The sequence below is a fragment of the Gastrolobium bilobum genome, unplaced genomic scaffold (assembly GCF_033153095.1).
Source record: "Gastrolobium bilobum isolate Gb01-03AN ecotype WA unplaced genomic scaffold, APGP_CSIRO_Gbil_v1 utg1211, whole genome shotgun sequence".
Lineage (NCBI taxonomy): Eukaryota > Viridiplantae > Streptophyta > Magnoliopsida > Fabales > Fabaceae > Gastrolobium > Gastrolobium bilobum.
Window position 1 is genome coordinate 74,929 of NW_026898913.1, and position 25,504 is coordinate 100,432.

Sequence of the window (25,504 nt, forward strand, 5' to 3'; positions counted from 1 at the left end):
TACTCAAATGATCTCATGCCTGTTGTGTAATGTAATCCTCCCTCCTACTTATGTCAAATTGTCCCGGTCTATTCTTTAGGGTTTGTTTCGGAGTTAGTTTTAGGAGGAAAAAGAAAGGAATGGAAGGTTTTTTTTTTGGTAAATGGAATGGAAGGGTTTTATTAATCCCTTCCCTTGTTTGTGAGTTCAAAAAAGTGAGGGAAAAGATTTGAAGATTTTTACAAAACCCTTCTTATTCTTAAAATTAAAGTTCCTTTAGTTTGAGAGATTTTAACTCTCAAACAAGGGAAGAAGGGAAGAGAATACCTTTCATTTCCTTTCCCTTCCTCTCTCTTGAATTACTTTCCTTCCCTTCCCCTCCAAACTCGCAAAGAAAGCTTAATATCTTTTGTATATTCATTTCATGACCTTTGGTTGGGGTTCTTGCTGAGTTGTGTCACTTGTGTGAGATTGATTCAACAAGATCAAGCATGTTGCCTAGAGTTCTTTGAACTCAGATAGATGTAGCAATGGTTGTCATTGTTATAATTTGTGTTTTGATTATTTTTTATAAACTTGGATTTTGCTTAAAATTGATTTTCTAAACTTGATTTTGTTGAGAAGTGGGTTTTATAAAATGTTTATGTTTGGAAACTTTTATTCAAAAAAGTAATTTTGGTTGAAAAATGTTATTTGAATTTGTTGATAAAAATCACTTTTAAATGGGTAATTATTAAAGAGTATATAAATATTGTTTAAAATAATGATGTAATATAAAATTACCAGGATATTTTTGTTGGTACATATTTAGTGGAGTTTTTCTTCATTGCAAAAGCAACAAAATGTTACTTTTGTAGTTCTGACAACAAAACCATGATTTTAATGTAAAACTATTTTGCCCAAAAAATTTAAACATATTAGTACAAATTTGAAGCTTTGTTTTTAGTTTCAAAAGTGATTTTTTAAAGGAAAAAATGTGTGTCCTTTTAAATGACATAACTTATGTCATTTCACTTTCACAAAGAGGTGGGACTCACATTTTCATATTTTTTTGTCCACTCTCTTTTCTTCTTTATCTATCTCTTTCTCTCACTTAAAATGACACAATTTTACATCTTTTGAAATGATACACACTTTTTCCTTTTATAAATTATAAACATTATATAACCTACGGTTGCCGTACTTTCATGGGCCCATGAGCGTTGCAAATCTCTATCTATGGGCCGCACGTTACACAAACAACCAAAAACAGAAGAATCCGCACGTTACCCAAACAACCAAAAACAGAAGAATCAGCTGAAATGTCTACATTGCCCTTTAACTTATTAAACTCGAAAAGCAAAGGGCATTTTACTTTTTTTTTTAGTTAATACATTTTTATTACGGTTTGAAAAAATCATTTTATTTTAATTAAAAAATAAGCAAAATAAAAATTTAGAATTTTATAATCATTAAAATAAAAAATAAAATTAAAAACATAGAAACAAACTAAATATCTTTTAAAGTCACCATTTGGAAAATTGCATTTTTTGTGTGTGTAGAAATTGATTGTTTTGGAGAAATTATTTGTAAAGTTTAAAATTAAAGAGAAGGAAGTATAGTTTAAACAGATTTTAAAGGTTAACTAAATTTATTTATTTTTATCTACAATTGAAATAAATCATATTACACACCGTATTTTATTTTCCGGTTGTATGTATTTATTTTTAAATCATTTTCTAAATATTTAATTTTAATCTAAAAAATTATAAATTTTTTTATTTCTTATAAAAAAAATGTAATTATTTCATTAAACACCTACTGTAATTCTTATAAAGAATTATATTCATTATTGTGTTTATTATATTCAAGAAATGATAATTGTTTTTCCAAATCCAGAAGAAAAAAAAAATACAAGCCAAGCTAAACATTAAATTAAAATATTTATCACATCAATAAATTTCTTCTCAATTTACTGGCATGCAATTATGTAAATATGTTGAGACTGCAGGATATTGTAAATTAATAACAATGGATAAAATATTGCAGAAATTTTTATTTTCTATGGTGCTCCTCTTCTAATCTTTACTTTGATAAATGAGGCAGAGAATACGTGGCAGCTAAGCTCAATTGGTGATTTCTGTTGCAAAGTAGAGAGAGAAAGAGACATAAAAATGGCGACTTTGAATGTGTTCTCACAGCCATGGCAGCCTACAATTTACCCTTCTTTCTGTTGTTCAAATACTAACAACAATGCCTATCATCATTCTAACAATTGTAAATTAAATTTATTTTCCAATTCCCATCACTTCTCTGTTCTATCCACCCAATCTAGCTCTTCTAAGCCCCCTCAATTGCCCCCCCACTTCTCAAAGTCAGGTACTTTTTTTTCTTCATTCTATGTTCACTTTAGTGAATTAGAACTCATCAGTTGTTTTATCCAGGTTATAAATTTTCATTCCAAGTTAAACAAATTTTTATAATTTAGTCTTATTATATAATTTTCATTCCTGGGCATTTGAATTGAAGATTTTCTGACAAATCTTGAACTTGTATGATGATTGATACTTGACCTTACTATTAAGGATTCAATCAAGTTCTAATCTTCTTTGATCTTTCAGACAAAATAGGAGAAGGAAAAAAAATGAATGAACATTAGAAGCTTTATTTTCATCTTCAAGCTCAAGTTGTTGGAATTTATTTATATCATCTTTAATTTACTATTACAATAATTTCTGTAGGCAGTGGAAGTTCATGGCTACAAAACAGTTCCACCGCTGACAGCATTGAGTACAGAAAGCGTCCTCTATGTTGTGTGTTTCCCACAAAACCTGCCCAAGTTTCCTCTGTGCAAGACCTTTTTGAGTTCATTTGTTCAGGACCTTTGCTTGACAAAATTGGTATGACACAAGAGAAGGTGGCAGAGTCCATAGATAAATGGTTATCATATGGTAGGAACCTATGCACATTGTTTCAGCTTAATGAATTGTACCTGACAGAGCCTCAAAAAGCTAGGGTCTATCACTACTATGTACCAGTATTTCTCTGGTGTGAACAAGAGGTTGCTCTGCATCGGTCCAAGTTCAAAGATGAAGAAGATATACCTCCTTTGGTGGTATGGCTTCTTTCCATGATTTCTCACTCTCATAGTTTGTTTTTTTCTATGTATTTGTGTTATGCAGCTGATTAATTTTTTTCACTTTGTATGCCTCAGATTGGATTTAGTGCTCCTCAAGGCTGCGGAAAGACAACCCTTGTCTTTGCTCTTGACTATCTTTTCCGGTTGACTGGCAGGTAGGCTTTGAACTCTGAAGCAACATGATCTTTGAATTAATCCTTTGTTTTGATGGCTATATAGAAAGGAGATTAATTAACAAAATACTGATATATGTTAAAATTTTCAGGAAGTGCGCAACAATATCGATAGATGATTTTTATTTGACAGCTGAAGGTCAGGTATATAGAAGCTGTTTTCTACATTTGTTTTCACAGTTGATGTTCCCATCTTGTTCTTTTTCTTTTGGACTGACAAATTATGTGTTTGAATTATAGAATAAACTAGGAGAAGCTAATCCAGGAAATGCACTTCTTCAGGTAATTATACACATTTAATTGAAGTGGTGAACAGTATATTATCTAGGGATATAATGATTTATGATAACTAAAATATTTTTTCTTGCCTTGTTTCCTTCCAGTTGCGTGGAAATGCAGGAAGCCATGATCTTGCTTTGTCTGTTGAAACTCTGACAGCTTTAACAAAAATGACAAGAGAAGGTGGTTCTCTGTAATTTTTTCCCCTCTTTATCATATTTGTATATTATGTGTAATTCCTTGTTATTTGAAGTGTCCAGGTATAAAGATGAAGTTACCAAGATATGATAAAGTAAGGCATAACTTGCATATTTCAGTTTTTCAAACAATTTTTGAATTTGTAGTTGCTAATGGTAAATTGCCTGGCTTTGCAGTCTGCATTCAGTGGGAGAGGTGACCGTTCTGATCCTTCGACATGGCCAGAAGTTGAAGGGCCACTTACGGTAAAAGAATCTTCAATTGTAACTTTTAAGCTGCTTCTGATGGTTCTGGTTCACTTCGTAAAAATGATCCAACAGAAACAAAAAATGAAAAAAAAAAAAAAAAACCAGCTTACTGAAGTAAGGTTCTTAACCACCTAAATTACCCTCCTCTCCTCCATAAAAGAAGGAAGTACAACATTAACTTTTGAAAAAAATTGTATTTGCTTCCAGAACTCAAATTATAATAAGGTGGGAATGTGACATTATTCATGCGATAAAACAACTGTTCTTTATCTCATTTCAATATCATTTCAAAAGTGTTGATCCTTCCGTTACCATGCATGGATGGGCCTTTTAGGTTGTATTGTTTGAAGGTTGGATGCTCGGTTTCAAGCCCCTTCCAGTTGAGGCTGTAAAGGTTGTTGATCCCCAGGTTAGAATTAGTAAAGTTCCTTTATCTTTCATAATACGCACATTAAGTTTATGATACTGACTTGCTGATTAGGACTTACTGATTATGCAAATTCTCCACCCTTTTCTAATAATAGGAGGAATTGCTAATGAATTATGCTTTTGTATAAAGAAGTAATCAATTTTGCTTATTATTCAGCTAGAAATTGTAAATAAAAACCTCGAAGCTTATTATGATGCCTGGGACAAATACATAAAGTCATGGATAGTCATCAAGATTAAGGACCCAAATTGTGTCTACCAATGGCGCTTGCAGGTAGGTTGTTCTAAAATCCTCTTTCAGAAATCATAAACTGTGTTCAGAACCTGATTGTAACAGGCTAACATCTGTGTATTTGCTGTTCGAATTTGCAGGCTGAGATTGCCATGAGAGAGGCAGGCAAACCTGGAATGTCTGATGATGAGGTTTAGTGCTTACATGCATTTATGTTTGACTAAATACACATATATGTTGATATCTATTATCTCTTCTGTGCTTGCAACATCTACCTTGTAATGACTAAAGCTAGGTTTTTTCATGGTTTGTGCTCTCCAGGTGAGAGATTTTGTTTCTCGCTACCTGCCAGCATACAATGCATACCTTCCTACACTTTACTCTCAGGGTCCAAATGGTTCAGATCCTCAGCATCTCCTAACCATCGAAATAGATGAAAAGAGGAACCCCATCCTAGGTGTCTAGGTTAACTAGATGATAGGACATTACTGGCTTTTCAATTCTTTGAGAGAATCAAAATGGCCATTCGGCATTAATTAGTTTCATCAGAAGTAGAGATAAGTCAATGTATCTGCACTATTCTCCTTCAAATGTATAGAGAATATTTTCATAATGACGGATTCTTTCTGGTTTTGCTTGAGGAATGAATGTTTAAAGGAATCACAAGAAGACCAAAGAGGGTTGGTTCAAGTGGTACAAGCTTGATTCCGTTTAAGCAAGGTCTTGAATTCTAAGTCCTTGTAAATGCAAAAAATCTCTTTTGGGAAAGTTAGCCTCACTATAATGTGGATATTCTCAACTCGAACAGAATTGCTTCCCATGAAGGATACATATGGATTATCCAAAAAAAAAAAAAAAAAAAGGAACCACAACAAGTGTTCATTGTTTGCCGTATGTTCAAATGGAAGTCCAGATTACTAATATCATTGTGCTCAAAGTCCTGGTTAGTTACTTCAGTATTACACTACTACTACTGCTTGTGCTGCAGCACTTGGTTTATTTAACAGGCACAATGGATTCATATATTGTAACAATATCACGAAAACTAAAAATAATTGAATTACATGGTTGTGATTCAGAGATTATATCTTATTGGCTCCCAGAATCATCATTTCATATAATGTCAATGATGAAACACAAACTTGACAAACGTCTGTTGGAAGTTAGGTAATCTAGGGACAGCAACAACAGGTACGTTCCAAGCAGCACTCGCAACTCTCATAGCAGCAAAAGCAGCAACAGAGTGTAAACAAACTAAACCAAAGAGTCAATTGATCAGCATGTACTGTATAACTAAGAGAGAATTTTGTAAGGAGAAAATGAAGATAAAGAGAAATGGGAACTAAAGATGTACACACCAAGCATAGAGGCTTCCCTTCTCCTCACGGCGCTTGTGAACGTGATCATAGTATGACATCTGCTGCTGTGGTGGTGCAGACCCCTTCATATTTTGGGAGTGTTGAAGAAGATAATGCATGCAACAGCTTTTGCCAATATATTTATAAGCAGAAGCAAGAAAGTTACTTGTTTAAGGCTTCCCCCTTAGCCATGAAACTCACTCTTCTCCTTTTCTCACCAATTAATCATTTATTATGGTGGTTAGAAGAAAGGAATTGGTTGACTTCACTTGTTGGAAAAGTGATGAAACCAACCCCAGAGTGGTGGGGAAGACCACGTTCCCACTCCTATTGTAAACAATCACTTCAACCCAAGAGGTTAAGTAGTTGGGTGAGGAAGTTTATAATGATTTATATTATTCTTTAACATAACTCCTCACGCAATAATTATTTAGGCTTGAAGCATGGATATTGTATAAGTCTAATTTTTGGTTTGCTATATACTTTATTTTTTCCCAATAAAAAAGTGAATGCGGTAAGGATTGAAGTCGTGATCTCATGATCACTGAATATTTGATAAAAATGTAAAGTATCAATTTTATATTATTCTATAACACCTATACACAAAAACAAACTCCAGCTAATGGACCCATGCTTGTAAGAACCAACCATATTAGATGGTAAGAAGATGTCATAGTCATTAGTCACTAGCTAGTTGCTTTATTTAATGAGTTCCAGCCCCTATCCAACTTAAACCCTTCATTTCTACCTAAACAGAAATTTCCATATTCAGCCATACAAAAGTATAGTAGACCACATGTCTACACAAGAACTGCTCCGCCTCATAAATCAACTTCCATGGGCAATGGGGAAAGGTTGAAGGGTAAGAGTTCCGTCTTTATTTAATGTCACTTTTACAGTAGTTAACGTAATTGTCAGCGTTTTGGGGTCATTGTGAGCAAGTTATTAACGTTTACGGGAAATGTTTATAAGTCAATTTTCATTTATCATGTGACAATCGTGCAATGAATAACACACTAGTTACCAGTTAATTTGTCCATGTTAATATCATAGTCCTCATCAAACAAAGTTTTCCTAAAGTCTCACATAATGTTAAGTACATTAGTTACCATATGATTAACAGAAATTACAAGACATATCCTTATAACATGACTTATTATAAGAAAGATTTTAGAGTTTATGATCCTAAAATTTAAGCATTGTATATTTCCCTACACCCCCTCCTAATTTATTCTGACGGTGAAGAAGAAACAAAAGGAATTAATTAGAATTTCGGTTGGCAAAACACAAAGGCAACTACATTTTTATATATTTATTTATGAGATTAATATTTCTCATGTTGTACGAGATAAAATTTATCTACTATCCACACATAAAAGCGTCTGAGACTTATATGGGCCCATGGGAAGAGAAGAGAAAGAAAGAAAAAATATAGATCTCACATGTAAGGGATAAATTTATCTTAAACAATATGAGAAACAATAAAATTATATATTTATTTTGGTAAAAAAGGAGGCCTAAGAAACTACAATCCATAGAAAAACCAGCCAAATCATTTATGTCTAACCAAGAATCCCTAGAAAGGGGTCTGAAATCCGCCACCCTGTTGCTCTCCCGATAACAATTGAGTCACTCGGATAATGTAAAAGAACAATAACCGTCCATCATAATAATACACATATGAAAAACACACTCTCTCCCGTGCCTCAATTTATTATCAACTACCATATCATATTTCTTCATAACCACCTTTCGAAGTTCAAACCCATTAAATGCGCAAGAAACTCAACCACCTGCAACCAAATCTAGTGAAGTCAATTCCATCTTAAGCATATTCTGTCAAAAAGATTTCCATTTTATGCACAAGTAATTAAGAACAATATTTTCACGAGCAAGTAAAGTTTGGATCCCATTATACTTAAAGAAGTCCATCAGTATATAACCCCGTGTCAGAAATTTTACGCTGACTTGAATTCTTTACATTTGGCTCTAAAACAATAAGGTTTACTAAAAGAAAACAATTAACATGCTGTCTTGACTAGTTTAATATAAAACAACGGGATCCAAATTTGTGAAGAAGAAGATGAAATCACTAGATAAGTATTGTGATCTCGTGAGAGAATAGTGAGCAAATGCATAATAGTTTGTTTTCTTGGTACGACCGACTGATCGAGCATGATAAAAGTGAATGGACGGGGAAATTATGAGCATGTATTAATTCCTCTTTTAGGGAGCTAAAATTTTTTGAAGGGGAAGCGAATGTTCATAAATTGAACTATCTTTTTAACTGCATGATTATGATTGGATATGGGCTTCAATAGTCCGAATTTTGGGGCACCAAAATCCTGGGTTAAAGGCGGTGGCATACTCAGAAAATTTTATTTATATTTGCACATTTAGTAGCTGCTTCCGAATTTTTTTTTGTAAAGAAAGTTTAAATCAACGCTTGAACCCGCTCATAATCTAGTTGCTTCCATAACAAGCTGCAGACAATAGTTTGACAAATTATTTTCTCCCTAAATCTTACCAATCCTCCAAAACAAATATGAGAATATATTCCGGTACATCTATACATCATCATTCTATTTTATAGTGATGAATAAAAAAGTCAACACTACCTGTACAGAAGGCAATCAAAATCACGTTGAAGACCTCATCTCTAGATATTAACTTATTTGAGAATGTCCTCTCTTTTTATAAAAATGAAACAGGAAACAAAGGATGAAGAGAGCATGTGAAATGTGTACATGACAGGGGAAGAAGAATAAGTTTTCTCACTAATCAATTTGCATTGCTACGTTGTTTTAATCATCTCCTTACGTTGTTACGTTGCTAACTAATATAAGAATAAATATCTTTTTTGATCCCTAATAAAAAATTTGGTCTGCACTTTAGTCCATTATAAAAAAATTAGTCACCTGGTCCCTATGAAATTCAAAGTGGATCTATTTTGGTCTTTTTGAGTAATTAATGTAGGTCTTTTTTGAATTTTTGAAGCACCATGATTTTAACTAAATTGATCTACTTTAAATTTTTTAGGGACCTCGAGACTATTTTTTTTTGTAAGGGACTAAAATGGGGATCATATTTTTTGTTAGGGACTTAAAAGAATATTTACTCCTAATATATATATATATATTGAACCAAGAGACAAATAAGGATCTGCAACAATGGTGGTAGCTCAGTTGGCGCATGGGAGCTGAGCAGGTGGGGGTGAGGGCATGTGTTCGAATCTCCCCAGTACCACCTTTGGGAGGGGTTTAAAGCCTTAATCCTGAACCTGTCCCGAATCGGACTAATCGCGAAGCGATGAACCGATGGAATATTTCCAAAAAAAAAAAAAGATCTACAACAAAAAAAAGCATAAAATTGAAATCTAATATTTTATGTCCGCACTTGCGGGCATTTGTGGGTCTGCCATTGGTTAAAGAATACCCATAATATTTGCTCCACCGAGAAAGAGTCAATTTTCATCCGGATTCAATTGTTATCTATTAATTAACGTTTAACACATCTTCAGTATACGCCATCCTTCCAGGACTGCCCAGGAATAAACCTCGACAGAGATGAGGATAAATAGATTTCACTTATTCGTGAACCTGAAAATATGATGATAAACATAAACCTAACAAAGCCACTAGGATTTTTTGTAGTGGTAAAAAATTGAATAATTTGTATGAGGTTATAAATTTAAACTTTAGTGCCACAGTTTTTTTTATATATATATATATATATATATATATATATATATATATATATATATATATATATATATATAAACCTAATAAGCTTCTTTTATTTTTGTCGTATCAATAAATTTCATCTTCATGGAAAACAAATCACAAGCTTAATAATTAAGGAGTGGAAAGAGAAAAGCAGCTTCAATATTTCCTTTGAAGATTTTAAATGAGGGAGAACTCTTCTTTTTTTCCTTTCAAAGTTGTAAAATTATCTCTCCTCAAATTAGAGATGAGGAGAGAAAAATATATATTTTGAATTGGGTAAAAGCGAACTAGAGTCAAAATCACTTCTCAAACCAATTATAATTATATTTTACTGGTAAAATTTAATTATAATTCTAAAAATTATTTTTTTCTCTCTTCAGAAAATTTTGGTTAACGTGATAGAGATGAAAAATAATTTTAATATTACAACAATGTCTTACCGATAAGACATTGTAATTGGTGGCATAAGAGAAATTTTTTTGCAACAACATAAGAAGTTGGGGACCTATAATATTATGGCTATAAAACTTCAGCAAAATCACTTCTCATCTTTCTGCAAGGGAAAATCTTTTGCAACAACCGATTACAACTATGTCTTACCAGTAAGACATAGTTGTAATATTAAAAACTATTTTTTTTCTCTATCCTCATCAGATTGTCGGTTGACATGACAGAGAGAAAAAAAATAACTTTAATATTACATTTATATCTTATCGATAAGACATAGTTATAATTGGTGGCATGAGAGGAAAAGTTTTGCAGCAACATAAAAAGTTGGAGATACTAAAATTTTTCCTCTTAAATGCAAAAGGTAACTTCTCATGCTATCCTCACATAAAAAATAGTCATTTCTATTATTATTTTTTGGGAAAAATATTTGTCCTTTTAAAGGATATATTTTTATGTCATTTTAGATCCTAATCATTGATTTTCGTCAATCAACGGTTAAAATTTATTGGGTTAAATTTATTAATCAATTAGTAATTCACAATAAAACCCAACAAATTCTAACCGTTGATTGACGGAAATCAACAGTTAGGATCTAAAATGTCACAAAATTATATCCTTTAAAAGAATAAATATTTTTTCCTTATTGTTTATAAAAAAAATGGTGGGGCCCAATTTCTTGTCTCGGCTGAAAAAAAAACAGATGCTTCATAAAGCCTTGCCCTAATATTATAGAGGGTATTCAATGTGTGTGGTTCTATAATGGAAACTCTACGAACAGTGACCAAAATGCCATTGTTTCTTAACTTTTTTTCTTAAATGTCACGCTAACAGTGTTAATTTCGAATATGTCACGTGGACAAGTTCGATGGGCACTGTAGCGAACTCAGTTTGCTGACGTGTCACGTTCTTAGTGATACCAAGTTCGCTACATGGAGTAGCGAACTTGGTTGCAATTATTGCACCTGTACGTTTCCACTTACCATGATGACACGTGGCGAACATGCAACGAAGTTCGCTAGGGGGGCAGCGAACTTCGTTGCATGTCTGCCATGTGGCGTGGCAGACAGAAACGTGCAGGTGCAATAATTGCAATCAAGTTCGCTACCTTGCCCACGTGGCATACTGAGAATTAATACTGTTGGCGTGACATTTAGGTAAAAAAGTTAGAAAACAATGGCATTTTGGTCACTGTTCCGGAAACTCTACTTAGTTATCCAATATTTTATTGATTTAAAAATGAAAATTCAAGCAATCAGCGGTGAAATATCTTATTTTATTTTTCTTTTCGTTTTTAATTTTAACAATGATAGATTGATAGCCTAGAGTAAAGGCTGTATTATGCATTTATGTCCAACACGACTACACGAGTATTTTATTTCCACCCGAACTCTGATTTGTTTTTATGCTTTGCAATTTACGGTGCGCATGATAGTATTTTTTTTATTTTTAATATATAAAATAGAGGGATCTTTTAATTTGTGTAAGAATACAGAATTTCATTTCTCATCTCAGGATTTCCATACATTCAACATTCAGTGACTATAATTGGTTAGAGATTAATAATTAATTAATAAATATAATTTAATAAATTATCAGCAATTGAGATAAAAAATAAGATTTTTTATTCTTACCCTAATTTAAGAGGCCATTCCTCGTATACAAATGTGGTTAAAACTTATGTTTGATAAAATTAATTTTTTTTGTTTCAGAAAATAAATTGATAGCCCAATAATGTATATAAATATAAACAATTTTTCATCTTCTTCGTTCCTAAACACAAAAATTGAAAAAATTATTTTTCTTTAAAAACATGGCTAGATTAATTATCACGCACACCCTTAATTTTTAAAATAGATCTTAATTTATACATAAACCATATCAATCACTTCATAATTATTGAAGTGGTCAAATGCTTTTCTTGAAGTTAAGTTGCCTTTAAAATAAACAAATAAAGTTGTCATTCTAAACCAACTAAAATTTAATGATAAATACATTAGTACTTCCTGACAAAGAATTTTTTTTTTCATAAAAGATGATATCAACAAAAATATTAGGGAAAAATGTGTGTCATTTTAAAGGATGTGTGTCATTTTAAAGGATGTAAAGTTGTGTCATTTTAAGAGAGAGAAAGAAATAGATAAAGGAGGAGAGAGAGTTGCAAAAAAAACAAAGATGTGGATCCCACCTCTTTGTGAGAGTAAAAGGATATAAGTTGTGTCATTTAAAAGGATAAACATTTTTCCCAAAATATTATGTGAAATATGCATTGGATCACACTACTGATCCGTGCATATATCTAACTACTACAAGGAATGAGATACAATATCTGAAGCTGTTCTTAAATTTGACCCAGGTACTGACTTGGTTGGGGTATTAGGTCACTGAGTCACTGGTCAGACTAGTAAGTCACTAGCCAGACTAGTTGATCCGGATATATATAAATATATATAAAAACGCACACTATTACTATGTCAATTTAATTTGTAACTCATAATTCTCATAAGCATACCTCTCAATAACATTCAAAAGGTCAGATGTTATGAACTCGTATTTTTTAAATTCCTCTACATTGAAATGACATATGTCACGTTCTCTTAATTTATTTTTCCACAAATTGCTTCAGTATTGGAAGGTGAAATTTGAAGTCATTATGGAAGAGTATATTACTAGCAAATAAAATTAAAAAAAAATTAAACATATTTTTTTTTATAGAAATGCATGACCTGACCGAGTTATCGGGTTTGGCCGAGTTTGACTGGGTCCGGTACATGACTGATTCGATGCTTGACTCGAACTGGTCCAATAATCGATTCGCTGGATTCCGAATCGACCCAACCGGATCGGATCGGGTTTTATAACAATAGCCCAAAATCCAAGTGTATTATTCCACATTCTCTTAATGATGATCGTACTATTCATTACATGCCAGCTCCCCTTATTTATTTATTTTTAATATCATAATATAGAGATCAGTCTTTGTTCTAGTTCTTTCAAAGCCAAACCAAAAGTAACTAGAGGTGCTAATTAAGGGACATGTACACCATCAAGCACCAAGGATATGCTATCATTACACTAAATTAGCGTCTAACTGCAGCTAGTACACTTTGAAGGTGTCATCGGAAATGAAATAGTATTAAATGTTTATCAACGTATGATCATTAATTACACTAATTATTCTGCTAACTTTGAAGTAGCCTTCTGACCTGCAATATTAGTACTCAGGGAGTCAGGGGGATCAAAATCAAAACCATCGTATAATTTTATTGTATAATGGATATTTTGTTACAAAAAGAAAGAAAGAAATGAAGAAATTAAATGAACTAACCTATGCCACTGGCCTCTGAGCTAACCTTAAGCCTTGTCCTCTTGCATGATTCAACAAACATCCTAGAACAAAAAAAACAGATGAGTTTTTTTTTTAAAAAAAACAAAAAGGAAAGAAAAGGAAACAAATCGAGGAGCAAGATATATATTAAATAAAGGGTAATAGTTTTCTTATGTTGTAGAAGATATGTATTATCTCCTACACACTCATTGGTGCAAGTGGGGTCCGTTTTTAGGGGAAGAGAGAGAAAAAGTAAAGTGGGACCCATTTTGAGTTTGTGTGTGTAGGAGATAGATTATATTTTATGCAACATAAGAGTAATAAATCCCTTAAATAAATTTGGTGAATAGTTAAAGCTGTATACAACTTACTTCCAGGGTACATCCCCAACCAACATCCAGTCACCATCTTTGTTCATGGAAAACGCAAAACAAAACCAAAACAAAAAAGCAACATGTACAGCTACACATAATTTCATATGCATATATACATGTCTATTAGAAATGTTTTGATCTTTTGGGCATGCATATGAACTTATATGATAAGCATAAAAAGAGAATGAAAACTAGAGAGAGTGGGGAGAAGAGAAAGCTGAGAAAGAAGAGAGAGTGTGTCGAAAATTTAAAACTAATAATAACCATTGATTGATATGGTAATCTAATGGTGATTAAAAAAGTAGTAACCGGCCGGTAGTAAAAAATAATGGTAGTTAGTATATCGGTCCTCCTAAAACAATAAGGTTTACTAAAAGAAAACAATTAACATGCTGTCTTGACTAGTTTACTATAAAATAACGGGATCCAAATTTGTGGTGCCATTAAAAAGAAGAAGAAGATGAAATTAACTTGTTCCAACATCCAAGCATGTAATCACTAAATAAGTATTGTGATCTCTTGAGAGAATAGTGAGCAAATGCATAATAGTTTGTTTTCTTGGTATGACCGAGCAATGGCGGACCTGCACTGTTGCCCCTGTGGGCAAGTGCAGACAGTAACTTGACAAAGTAACTATTTTTTTCTATTAAAAAATTGATCTGTTTTGCTTCTGGAGTTGCCAACTTATAAGCAACCAAATGTATTCGGTCTCATAATTACTTGTATCCTGTATGTTTGAACAATAGACATGTTATACTACATTCTTGAAATTAATATCGTTATGCTTATATTTGTGCCACTGTGGAGGCATTTTTAAAATATGTAGTTCTTTTATGATTTCGTTAGAAACTCCAATATAGGAAATCAGATTAGAAGAAATAATAGTGGAGTCAAAGAACCATGTGGGCCAGCTTCTCTGAGGCTTAGTTAATTCCCAGACCATGTGTTCCTTACTTTGTCTTCATCAAGATATGATAGTATTCACCTCCTTTTACTCTTTTTATTTTTATTTATTTTATTATTATTTTTCATCGGCTGCTCTAACTTGTTATGCTCAAATTTAACACGTTTCTTAAAGAAATTTTTGCTTTCAACAATGATTGGATTATGGACAGCATTGTGTTATCTGTTATGTAGAACATTTGGTGAATTGCCTATCGCTTGTTTGATAAAATGTCTGAACCACCCACTTTCTTTGGACTGTGCTTCATAAACCAATTGAACTGCCTTTGATTTGATTCTAGTTTCTTGTATTAGTTATATGCTATTTGATTTTCAAATTTTTCTCTATTTATAGGCGTGGTTTTCCTTATACTATGTTACTTTCTCTTGTCTTAATTGTTGGTATTGTGATCATGTACTCAAAAGTCACATTTTCAAATCTTATATTTACCCATTTGCAAATCCAAGATAAGGTTATCTACCGTAAATCCTTCCATAGATCTTGTGCATGGCGAGAGCTTTTAAAAAAAAATTCGAGGGCACTGTCTTTGAACCTCCGTCACTAAATGTGCAGACATAAATACAATTTTCTGGACCTGCCACTGCGACCGAGCATGATAAAAGTGAATGGACAGGGAAATTATGAGCATATATTAATTCCTCTTTTAGGGAGCTAAATTTTTTTGAAGGGGAAGCGAATGTTCATAAATTGAACTATCTTTTTAACTACATGATTATGATTCGATATGGGCTTCAATAGTCCGAATTTTGAAGCTCTATTTGGACCAAAACTATGGGTTAAAGAATACCCATAATATTTGCTCACCCGAGAAAGAGTTAATTTTCATTGGGATTCAATTATTAATTAACGTTTAACACATCTTCAGTATATGTCATCCTTCTAGGACTGCCCAACAATAAACCTCAACAGAGATGATGATAAATAGATTTCACTTATTCGTGAACCCGAAAAGATGATGATAAACATAAACCTAACAAAGTCAGTAAGATTGTTCTAATGGCGAAGAATTTGAATAATTTGTATAAGATTATACATTCAAACCTCAATGCCATAATATATATATATATATATATATATATATATATATATATATATATATATATGGGTAAGGATCATTTTACACCAGTGTAAGTTACACTCTTAATCTTGTCCATTGATCTCATTTATATTTAAGGGCTCAAATTTTTTAGTAACGTGAGCCATTGGATACAAGTTGATCAATGGTCAAGATTGAGTGTAAAACTTCTAACTCTTACACCAGTGTAAGAATATCCTGCCCCTATATATATATATATAAACCTAATAAGTTTCTTTTATTTTCGTCATATCAACATACTTTATCCTCATGGAAAACAAAGCACTATACTGATTCTCTGACAAGCTTAAGAATTAAAGAGTGGAATTAGAAAAGCAACTCCAATATTTCCTTCGAAGATCTTAAATGAGAGAGAACTCCTCTTGTTTTCCTTTCAAAGTTGTAAAATTATCTCTCCTTAAATTAGAGATGAGGAGAGGAAAATATATATTTTGAATTGGGTAAAAGCAAGTAGAGTCTCCCCACATCCTCTTTTTCCAAATGTTAAATAACAAGAGAGAAGAGAGGAACATTTGAAATAATATTATATGTATTGACTAATGAAGGCTGTACAATATATAAACAGACTAATGGGCTAAGCCCAAACCTAATGTAATCTGACCTAATACATAATAAGGAAACCCTAATTACAAAATAAAGAAACTCTAATTACAATATATTTCTAACACCAAATATAGACTACAATTAGTTATAAATGTGCCTTTAGGAGAATAATATTATAGAGGGTTTTCAATATGTCTGGTTCTATAACGGAAACTGTAATATTAAAAAAAAAACGCAAAAGTGGCACGCCAAGAGTGGCGCCTTTTGCACCAACTCTCTAATAAGTGGGCGCGAAGAGCATGGACGTGTATATATATATATATATATATATATATATATAATAAAAAAATAAGTAATTAAATATTAAAATAAATGTATATAATATATTAATAATAAAATAAATAATAATAATAATATAATAATTGATAAATAAATGAATATATGTATAAATAAACTACATAAAGTAAATAAAATGTATTACATATAACGTGGAGGCACCATGATGACTGCTTACGAACATTTTTCTAGAAACGTATATGTTGATGATTACGTGGTTAATTATCATTTGAAAGGTAATGATTACTTAGTTATAATTTAACTAGCTTGTTCAAATCTAACGAAATACAATTCAAACGTAAGCAAGTCTCTCCTTGTATATATATATTGCTATCCATAACGGGAAAAAAGAAGGAAGAAAACAGCGAGAAGAAAAAAAAAAAAAAAGAGAAAGAGTGATAAAAAAGAAGAGAGGAAAGTGACGAAGCAGAAGGTAACGTTGGGTGATAAAACTTATTCTCTCGTTTTTCTTATTCTTTAAACAATGATGAGTTTTCATGCTACTATCGTCTTGTTAAATTTTTCTGCTTAAATGTTCCTTGAATTTATTTTATTACAGTAGTTTGGTTTTATTCAATGATTTCACTCTTCTACAGTTCCTTCATTTTCTTTTAAATTTGGTTTCTGATTGTCAAGTTGGGTCGTTATTTGGTACCAACTAATTATGAAGAGAATGTGTAAATTTAACTGATGAAGACATCTATGAACTGAACCACAGAGTTTGGGTTCAGACGATTATAGGGTAAGGGACGCCTTATCGTGGTTTGAGCTCCTCCACAATAAATCTTTCATATGCGGAGAACCACAAAGTTGGAAAATTATTTAGTTTCAGTTAAATATTACACAATGTATTATTTATTATATTACTTCATTTTATTAAATTATCTAAGAGAATGGTATTTTCCGTTATTACGGCTAGAAATTGTTATAGTTAGAAAACCTCAATGTTACTGATAATTTTCTCACGTGTGTTTGTTTTGTGCTAACCTTTTCAGAAAATTATAATGCCTAGTCTAAGCTTATCAGGTGAAGGATGGAGTATCAATGTTTACTCTTACGAGGACCGCATGGAGTTTTATATTGTAGTAGGAAATCAAGGAACTTCTGCAATATTCTATGCTGAAAGTGTGGAGACCTACACCTATAGACTAGATTAGGTTAAGACTTTTGTATTGTATAATTATGTGATGCCAGTAGAATATAAAGTGATGTAATATTTAGTAGACTGTAAGACCAATGTAAAATAATTTCCGTATATACCTGACTTAATGTTAGTTATAAAGTAATGTTGGTAGATGTTTATATAGTTTTTTTTTACTGTTCTTATCATCAATAGTAAAATTAAACAAATTAATATGTATTAATTAATAACATTAACTCCTTTCGATTTTATTTCTCACTGATTATGTGTAAAGAGAAAACATATATATAAAAAAGGAATCATGTAATATTCCTTATAAAAGTTAAAATCAAGGGATGTCACAGAAACTCTACTTAGTTATCCAATATTTTATTGATTAAAAAAATGAAAATTCAAGCAATCAGCGGTGAAATTTTTTTTTTCTTTTCATTTTTTTTTTTGGTAAAAATTTTCTTTTCATTTTTTAATTTTTAACAATAGAGAACATTTTAACCGTTGCTATGAATATATATTCAATGCAATAGTCTATATTAATTATGTACTTCACAGAGTATATAATTATAATATTCAAGTTTTTTTTCTCTCTAACCAACAATTTTAGAAAAAAATAATAATTTTAATATTATAACTATATACTTTCCAAAATATATATTTATAATATCATCGTTTCACTTAATACTCAATATATACTAAATTTTTCCGATAGATTGATAGCCTAGCGTAAAGGCTGTGTTATGCATTTAAGTCCAACAAGAGTATTTAATTTCCACCCGTAATCTGATTTGTTTTTATGCTTTGCAATTTACGGAGCGCATGATAGTATTTTTTAAATTTTTTAATTTTTAATATATAAAATAGGGGAGGGATCTATTGATTTTACTATAAGAATAAAAAATTTCATTTCTCATCTCAATGTTGATTTTTATATATCTAATGACTATAATTTGTTAGAAATTAATAATTAATTATTGAATATAATTTAATATATTACAACCGTTAATTCACGAAGATCAACAACAGAGATAAAAAAAATAAGATTTTTTATTATTACACAAGAGTCAAAAGATCATTTCCAGTATATAAATGTGGTTAACACTTATGTTTGATAAAATTAATTTATTTTTGTTTCAAAATATAAATCGATAGCCCAAGAATATATATAAGAAAAAATCATCTTCTTCGTTCCTAAACACAAAAAATTGAAAAAAATTATTTTTCTTTGAAAACATGGCGAGATAAATTATCACGCACACCCTGAATTTATAAAATATTCTTAATTTATACATAAACCATATCACTCACTACATAATTATTGAAGTGGTCAAATGCTTTTCTTGAAGTTAAATTGCCTTTAAAATAAACAAATAAAGTTGTCATTCTAGACCAACTAAAATTTAATGATAAATACATAAGTGCTTCCTTACTTACAATACCATTTTGAAAGATTTTTTTTGTTTTTCATTAAAGATGATGATATGAACAAAAATATTGTGTGAAATATGCAGTGGATCACACTACTGATCCGTGCATATATCTAACAACTACAAGAAATGGGATACAACAGGCCAAAGCCAAGTCTATTACTCCACATTCTCTTAATGATGATCATAATATTCATTACATGCCAGCTCCCCTTATTTATTTATTTTTAATATCATAATATAGAGATCAGTCTTTGTTCTAGTTCTTTCAAAGCCAAACCAAAAGTAACTAGAGGTGCTAATTAAGGGACATGTACACCATCAAGCACCAAGGATATGCTATCATTACACTAAGGGGGCGTTTGGTACTAGAGAAATTTTTTTGGATCCTGGAATCACAATTACTTGGAATATGGGGGGAATAAAAAGTATCTGGGTATTTTACAAAAAATGTGTTTGGTAGGATAAAATATTACTGAGAATATTAATTAATTTTTCTGTAGAGATGTTTGGTTGAAAATAAAATATTACTGGGAATATGATGAAATTTGACAAAATTACCCTGGTTAAGAATAACTTTTATTCAAGACGATTTGGCACATTTTTTGTGATTTTTAACATATCTGTCACTAGGTGCATCATTTTTATCAATGAAAGCCTATACGCCAATTTGGTACGGATGCAGGTCATACAGCTTCAGGGAGATCAATACAAGAACTTTTCTATTTTCGTTGTGCAGGTAAACATGTCCTCATATAATTTATCTGTGAACCACAACCCAGTTTCGGTCAACCTACGCTCGAGAGCCTCATTCCTTTCCAAGACACGATTTGTTTCTGGTGGCACAAGTGATAAGCTAGGGCTTGAGGGTAATATAGTCTGAGAAATTGCACCCAAAATATCCAAAAACTGGGAACTCATGATTACCATCTTCTAAAGGGGAATCAGAAATCAAAAATGATAGTGTAAAGTGGATGCCAGGGATTAAACTATATCCAGTCATATTTTCTGATTTCCTTCTACCAAATGTGTGCATAAATAATTCCCACTTCATAATTCCTGGACATCCACTATATTACCCCATACCAAACAGCCCCTAAGTTAATGTCTAACTGCAGATAGTACATTTTGAAGGTGTCATCGGAAATGAAATATTATTAAATGTTTATCAACGTATGATCATTAATTACACTATTTATTCTGCTAACTTTGAAGTAGTCCTCTGACCTGCAATATTAGTACTCAGGGAGTCAGGGGGATCAAAATCAAAATAATCGTATAATTTTATTGTATAATGGATATTTTGTTACAAAAAGAAAGAAATAAATGAAGAAATTAAATGAACTAACCTATGCCACTGGCCTCTGAGCTAACCTTAAGCCTTATTCTCTTGCATGATTCAACAAACATCCTAGAACAAAAAAACAGATGAGTTATTATTATTATTTTTTAAAAAAGAAAAGGAAACAAATCGTGGAGCAAAATATATAAATTTGGTGAATAGTTAAAGCTGTATAGAACTTACTTCCAAGGTACATCCCCAACCAACATCCAGTCACCGTCTTTGTCCTCATACGTAGGCATATATTCAATCCCATTTCCTGGGTCTATGAGTTTCCTCTCAATCATCAAATGATTACCTGCAGCAATGGTTGGCCGCAAAAAGACCGAATTATCCTCGTGATAATAATATTGAAGAAGCATGTCATTATATATACGATATAGGATATTTATATTATCAATTTTTTTATTATTAATTCACTACAACTTTAATCACATTTGAATCAAATTTTGCAGTCGACAATTTTTTAAAAGATTTTGAAAAATTTCTGAAAAAAGAAAATAAAAAAATAATTTTTAATATTATAACTGTACCCGAATGTTAATAGAGAAGTGATAGTATGAATGTATACACTTGTACCATGTAATATATATATATATATATATATATATATATATATATATATATAAAAGGCAGGATTCTTTGACACCGGTGTCAAATTTGAAATTTGACACCTCATCTAAAAGCCGTTAGATCCAAAAAGATCAACGACTCTGATTTGTAAGCATATGACACCATTGATCTTTTAGGATCTAACGGCTCTCAGATGAGATGTAAAACTTCAAAATTGACACCGGTGTCAAAAGAACCTACCTCTATATATATATATATATATATATATATGAATTTTATAATTCTCATTCAACATGAGAATTGAAATCTTTCTACACACCATTTGATTTCCGTGCTAACTTGGATCCTACAACATAAGATTTCAATTCTCATGTAACTTTTGAATTATAAAATATATATATATATATATATAGTATTAGGGATAGGATTCGTTTACAAATTTTTTTTGTAAATTACACTAAGTACAACCGGTCATACGCTGCATGATTAAAGTATGACCGGTCATATTTAGTGTAGTTTGTAAAAATTTTGTAAATATAACCTGCACCATGAATATATAAGAAATAATACGATGAATACGTACGAATGATTAAGCAACAAAACATGGTCTCCAAGGCCCTCAGTAGATGCTCATAAGTCTCATATATTTCAAGATCCACTTTTCTTAGATATGGAGCTCCATCGACTGCCACCTTCACGTACTTGCAACTCTTCATCGCATTCTTCCTGCTTTCCCTCACCGGCGGCCACCCCACCACATGTGCCCTGCAACATCACATCAACACCCAATTAATTAAGAGTTAAAACCATAATTAATCATCTCTCATTTTTTTAATATATATTTATTTCGGGGAAAGGAAAGATAAAAATTAATTAATGTGCTAGCTAGCTTCTTACTTGGGTGTTGGGAATTTAGTGGCGGAGCGCAAGAAGTTATTTCCTGAATTTTCACAAGTAGTACTCTTTGAGTTTCGGAGATGAAGATCAACGGTGTCGGAGAAGCCACGTTTTGTGCCAGTTTTGGTACCCGGAAGACTCAGGGTGAGCTCAGTCTCCTTCAAGTTACAGTCAACGTCGTCAGATTCCGATGAATGGATGCCACTTTTTGGTGACATTGTGCTCTGAAACAGTGGTACACACGGCGCAGTTTCAACGTTCAAAGTTGGGTAGTTTGGTCGTGTGACTTTTCCACTTTTCCTTATTTCCTGTTACGACTCTTTATCTTAGTCTTTATGCCTTCAGAGAGAGAGAGAGAGAGAGAGAGAGATGTTGTTTCTTCGGCAACGTGGGCGCTTATATTATGGTGCGCGTTTGGCCGACGAGGGTGTTGGACCAGAATGAAGATGACACGTGTAATTCAAAGAGCGGCTTCGATTCTTCCACGTATGTGAGAGTGTCTGACGGAAGCTTGTGATTCTAATTTGATTGCTTTGTAAGGATGGTTCCTAGTAAATCGAATATACTACTACTTATGCTTAATTTTTACTGTTTGCAAACAAATGTAATTCGTTGATATTATCTAAATAATGTAATTAAAAGAGAAACTCGTGGAGAAAAAAAGTGTTGTCAATATTTTCGAACAGTACAATAATATATAGAAGACAAATTGAGGAATGACGATGATGTTTGTAAGTTATAACACAACACTCCATGGCGGCTATGTAAGAATTTTAAGAAAAAAAATATATCACTAACATCAAATTATACATATAGATAAAGCACCATATATCAATTATATTTAGAGAGAAATTTGTATATTTTATTGGACCATCTTATATCTGAGTGAATAATTTTGATTTCACTGTTAAAATTTTTCTCTGTATAACTTATTCCAAAAATGACAACATTGCACCCTATTTATGGTAGAATGTTGAAAAGTTGGATAGTTTCCTTATGTCAACAAAATTAAATTAGTTTTGTATTTTATAATTAATCAGGATAATGAACATTCTAATTTAATTAATATGATGAGTCCATTTTGTGAGCATGATGCATTGGACTTTTAGCATCTATTAATACTGGATCTAGTTTAGCATCACAAATATTAGTATCTGACTGGATCGCGTGATGGGTGAATTTAGTGAACATATTATTAACTAAAGTTATATTAGGTCCCTTCTCTAGTTTATATATAATTACATGTGTAAATGAGTCATACAGTTTGTCAGAGGCTTGTAGCCTATATCCTAACCTAACTTAACTTGACTTGTTTTAAAAATAACACATATTTGAGTTTATTAAAAACTCTTTTGAAAACCAGGTCATAAGCCCATTTTAAATAGTTTGGGCTTCTAAGCTACTAGACCTAACCTTATTTTTAATTAAATAATTATTTTATTATTTTTAATCATTTTTAATAATATCTTGGTATGAATTTGGTTTTAAGAGAATGAGCCAATATTATATATATTAGCGACTTATGAATACAATAAATCTCTGATTTTTTATTTTCTAATTTTTATTTCTGTGACTATATTATTATATATGTATAAGGAATTATGTGGTGGTAATAATTTTCTTTTTGTTGAGTAAGCTTATATAATATATGAGTGAGTGACTATATTTCTTTGTTTCAAAATTTAATTAAGTGTTTTGCACCATTATTTTATTTTATTTTATTTTTAATAACGTAATTAAATTTTCAATGTTTTGGGTTATGGCTACATCAACCTAATCATACAAAAGAAGTAAAGTAACCAACTAACCATAACTTATAATTAATTTACTGAATGCAATATGCAATTTTTTAAGATTTGGTAGGCTTGAGCAAACCTTGTATTTTTTTAAAAATAAGTCAAATCAAATTTATAATTAAGATTATATCAAGCTAATAAGCTAAGTCAGTCTTGAACTATTTTTTATAGGCATAGCCTATTTAGGCTAAAGCTTAATTTGACTTAACTCATTTATACTCCTATATAGAGAGTTAAGCCTCTCTATGAATTAATATACTCTCATCGCGTGGAAGATTGTCATTTTCGGAACAAATAATAAAGAGAAAAACTGTAACGGTAAAATCAAAGTTTTTCACTCATGGAATAAGATAATCGAATGAAATACACAAATTCCTCTCTGAACATGATTGGTATATGACGTTTTGTCTATCAATCTATCATGCATGCATCATTCATCTTTGTGAAATTTTTATTCTGTAAATTCTTATATGATCGATAATTTTTTTTATATAAATTAAAAAATTTAAATAATAATCATAATTAAATATTTATATAAATTTCACAAGCAAAATTATAACTACAATTATTTTTTACGATGAGAAAATTCAGAGTTAAAAAAATCGATCGTGACCCCTTCTTACCCTCCATCACGAATAATAATTTGGGACAAGAATTAAATTGTATGGTGTAATATAAATGACGTTAATTAGAATAATATTTAGTTATTATTATTTCAAACGTTAACTATATATACATGTATAATAAAGTTGGGAATGTAAATTAGCTTATTGGGATAGAATATTATACATATCATTTTTCATACCTACTTTATTAATATTATTATATCAGAATCTCAAGATAAGAAAAAAATATTGAAAATTAATTGAAATTTTGATCTAAAGATATTAAAAATAAATAAATAATGTAAGCATGAAAAAATAAACATAATAAATAGTTATTTTATACTTTTAAAATATTTATGTTTAATTTAAGAAAAAACATTTCTCTTATGTACTGACACAATTAGCAAGTGAGACCAATTAAAACATGTGGGGCTCACTTACTTGTTGTGTTAGCGGGAGAAAAACCATCCCATGTGATATAAAAAACCATTGTCTCTTAATTTAAATATAACAATAAGCTTTTCTTTTAGGATTCATGTTTTCTTATATTGTAAGATAGCACGAGAGAAAAAAAAAGTAAAAACAAGTTAAATATAGATTTCAAATTTTATATTAAAAAAATAATAATTAATTAACACAAAAACCGAATTTGTGCAGGAAAAATTCTGCTCTCCTGTAACAAGAAAGTATGATTTTCGTTTCTTTTATGTAACAGAATCCAAAAACAATCATTCTTTTAAAAAATAGATGGAGTATATGAATTGGGTGGTGGCTGTGAACAGTGAGTAGCAACGCTGTACGCCGAAATATTTAATACGCTGCTTCAGGAGCATAAAAAATTTGGTGCTTTCACTCACAAGATCACTTTTTTCATTTTCTTTATATATATATATATATATATA

General features: G+C 31.2%; 2 protein-coding genes across 2 annotated transcripts; one reads left to right on the top strand and one right to left on the bottom strand.

The window, feature by feature from the left end:
- Positions 1–2,070: 2,070 nt before the first annotated feature.
- LOC133285334 (D-glycerate 3-kinase, chloroplastic) lies at positions 2,071–5,332 on the top strand. The gene is made up of 12 exons (XM_061482541.1): positions 2,071–2,337; positions 2,700–3,073; positions 3,173–3,252; positions 3,363–3,414; positions 3,511–3,552; positions 3,654–3,732; positions 3,810–3,841; positions 3,924–3,992; positions 4,330–4,404; positions 4,582–4,698; positions 4,797–4,847; positions 4,978–5,332. The coding sequence occupies exons 1-12, from the start codon at positions 2,133–2,135 to the stop codon at positions 5,119–5,121; spliced, it is 1,320 nt and encodes a 439-aa protein (XP_061338525.1). The 5' UTR covers positions 2,071–2,132; the 3' UTR covers positions 5,122–5,332.
- A 15,151-nt stretch (positions 5,333–20,483) lies between these two features.
- Positions 20,484–22,488, bottom strand: LOC133285379 (auxin-responsive protein IAA1). The gene is made up of 5 exons (XM_061482588.1): positions 22,202–22,488; positions 21,888–22,069; positions 20,915–21,029; positions 20,739–20,800; positions 20,484–20,616 (listed from the first exon to the last, which is right to left on the bottom strand). Exons 1-5 carry the CDS (start codon positions 22,417–22,419, stop codon positions 20,585–20,587), a joined length of 609 nt encoding a protein of 202 aa, XP_061338572.1. The 5' UTR covers positions 22,420–22,488; the 3' UTR covers positions 20,484–20,584.
- Between the last annotated feature and the right edge of the window lie 3,016 nt (positions 22,489–25,504).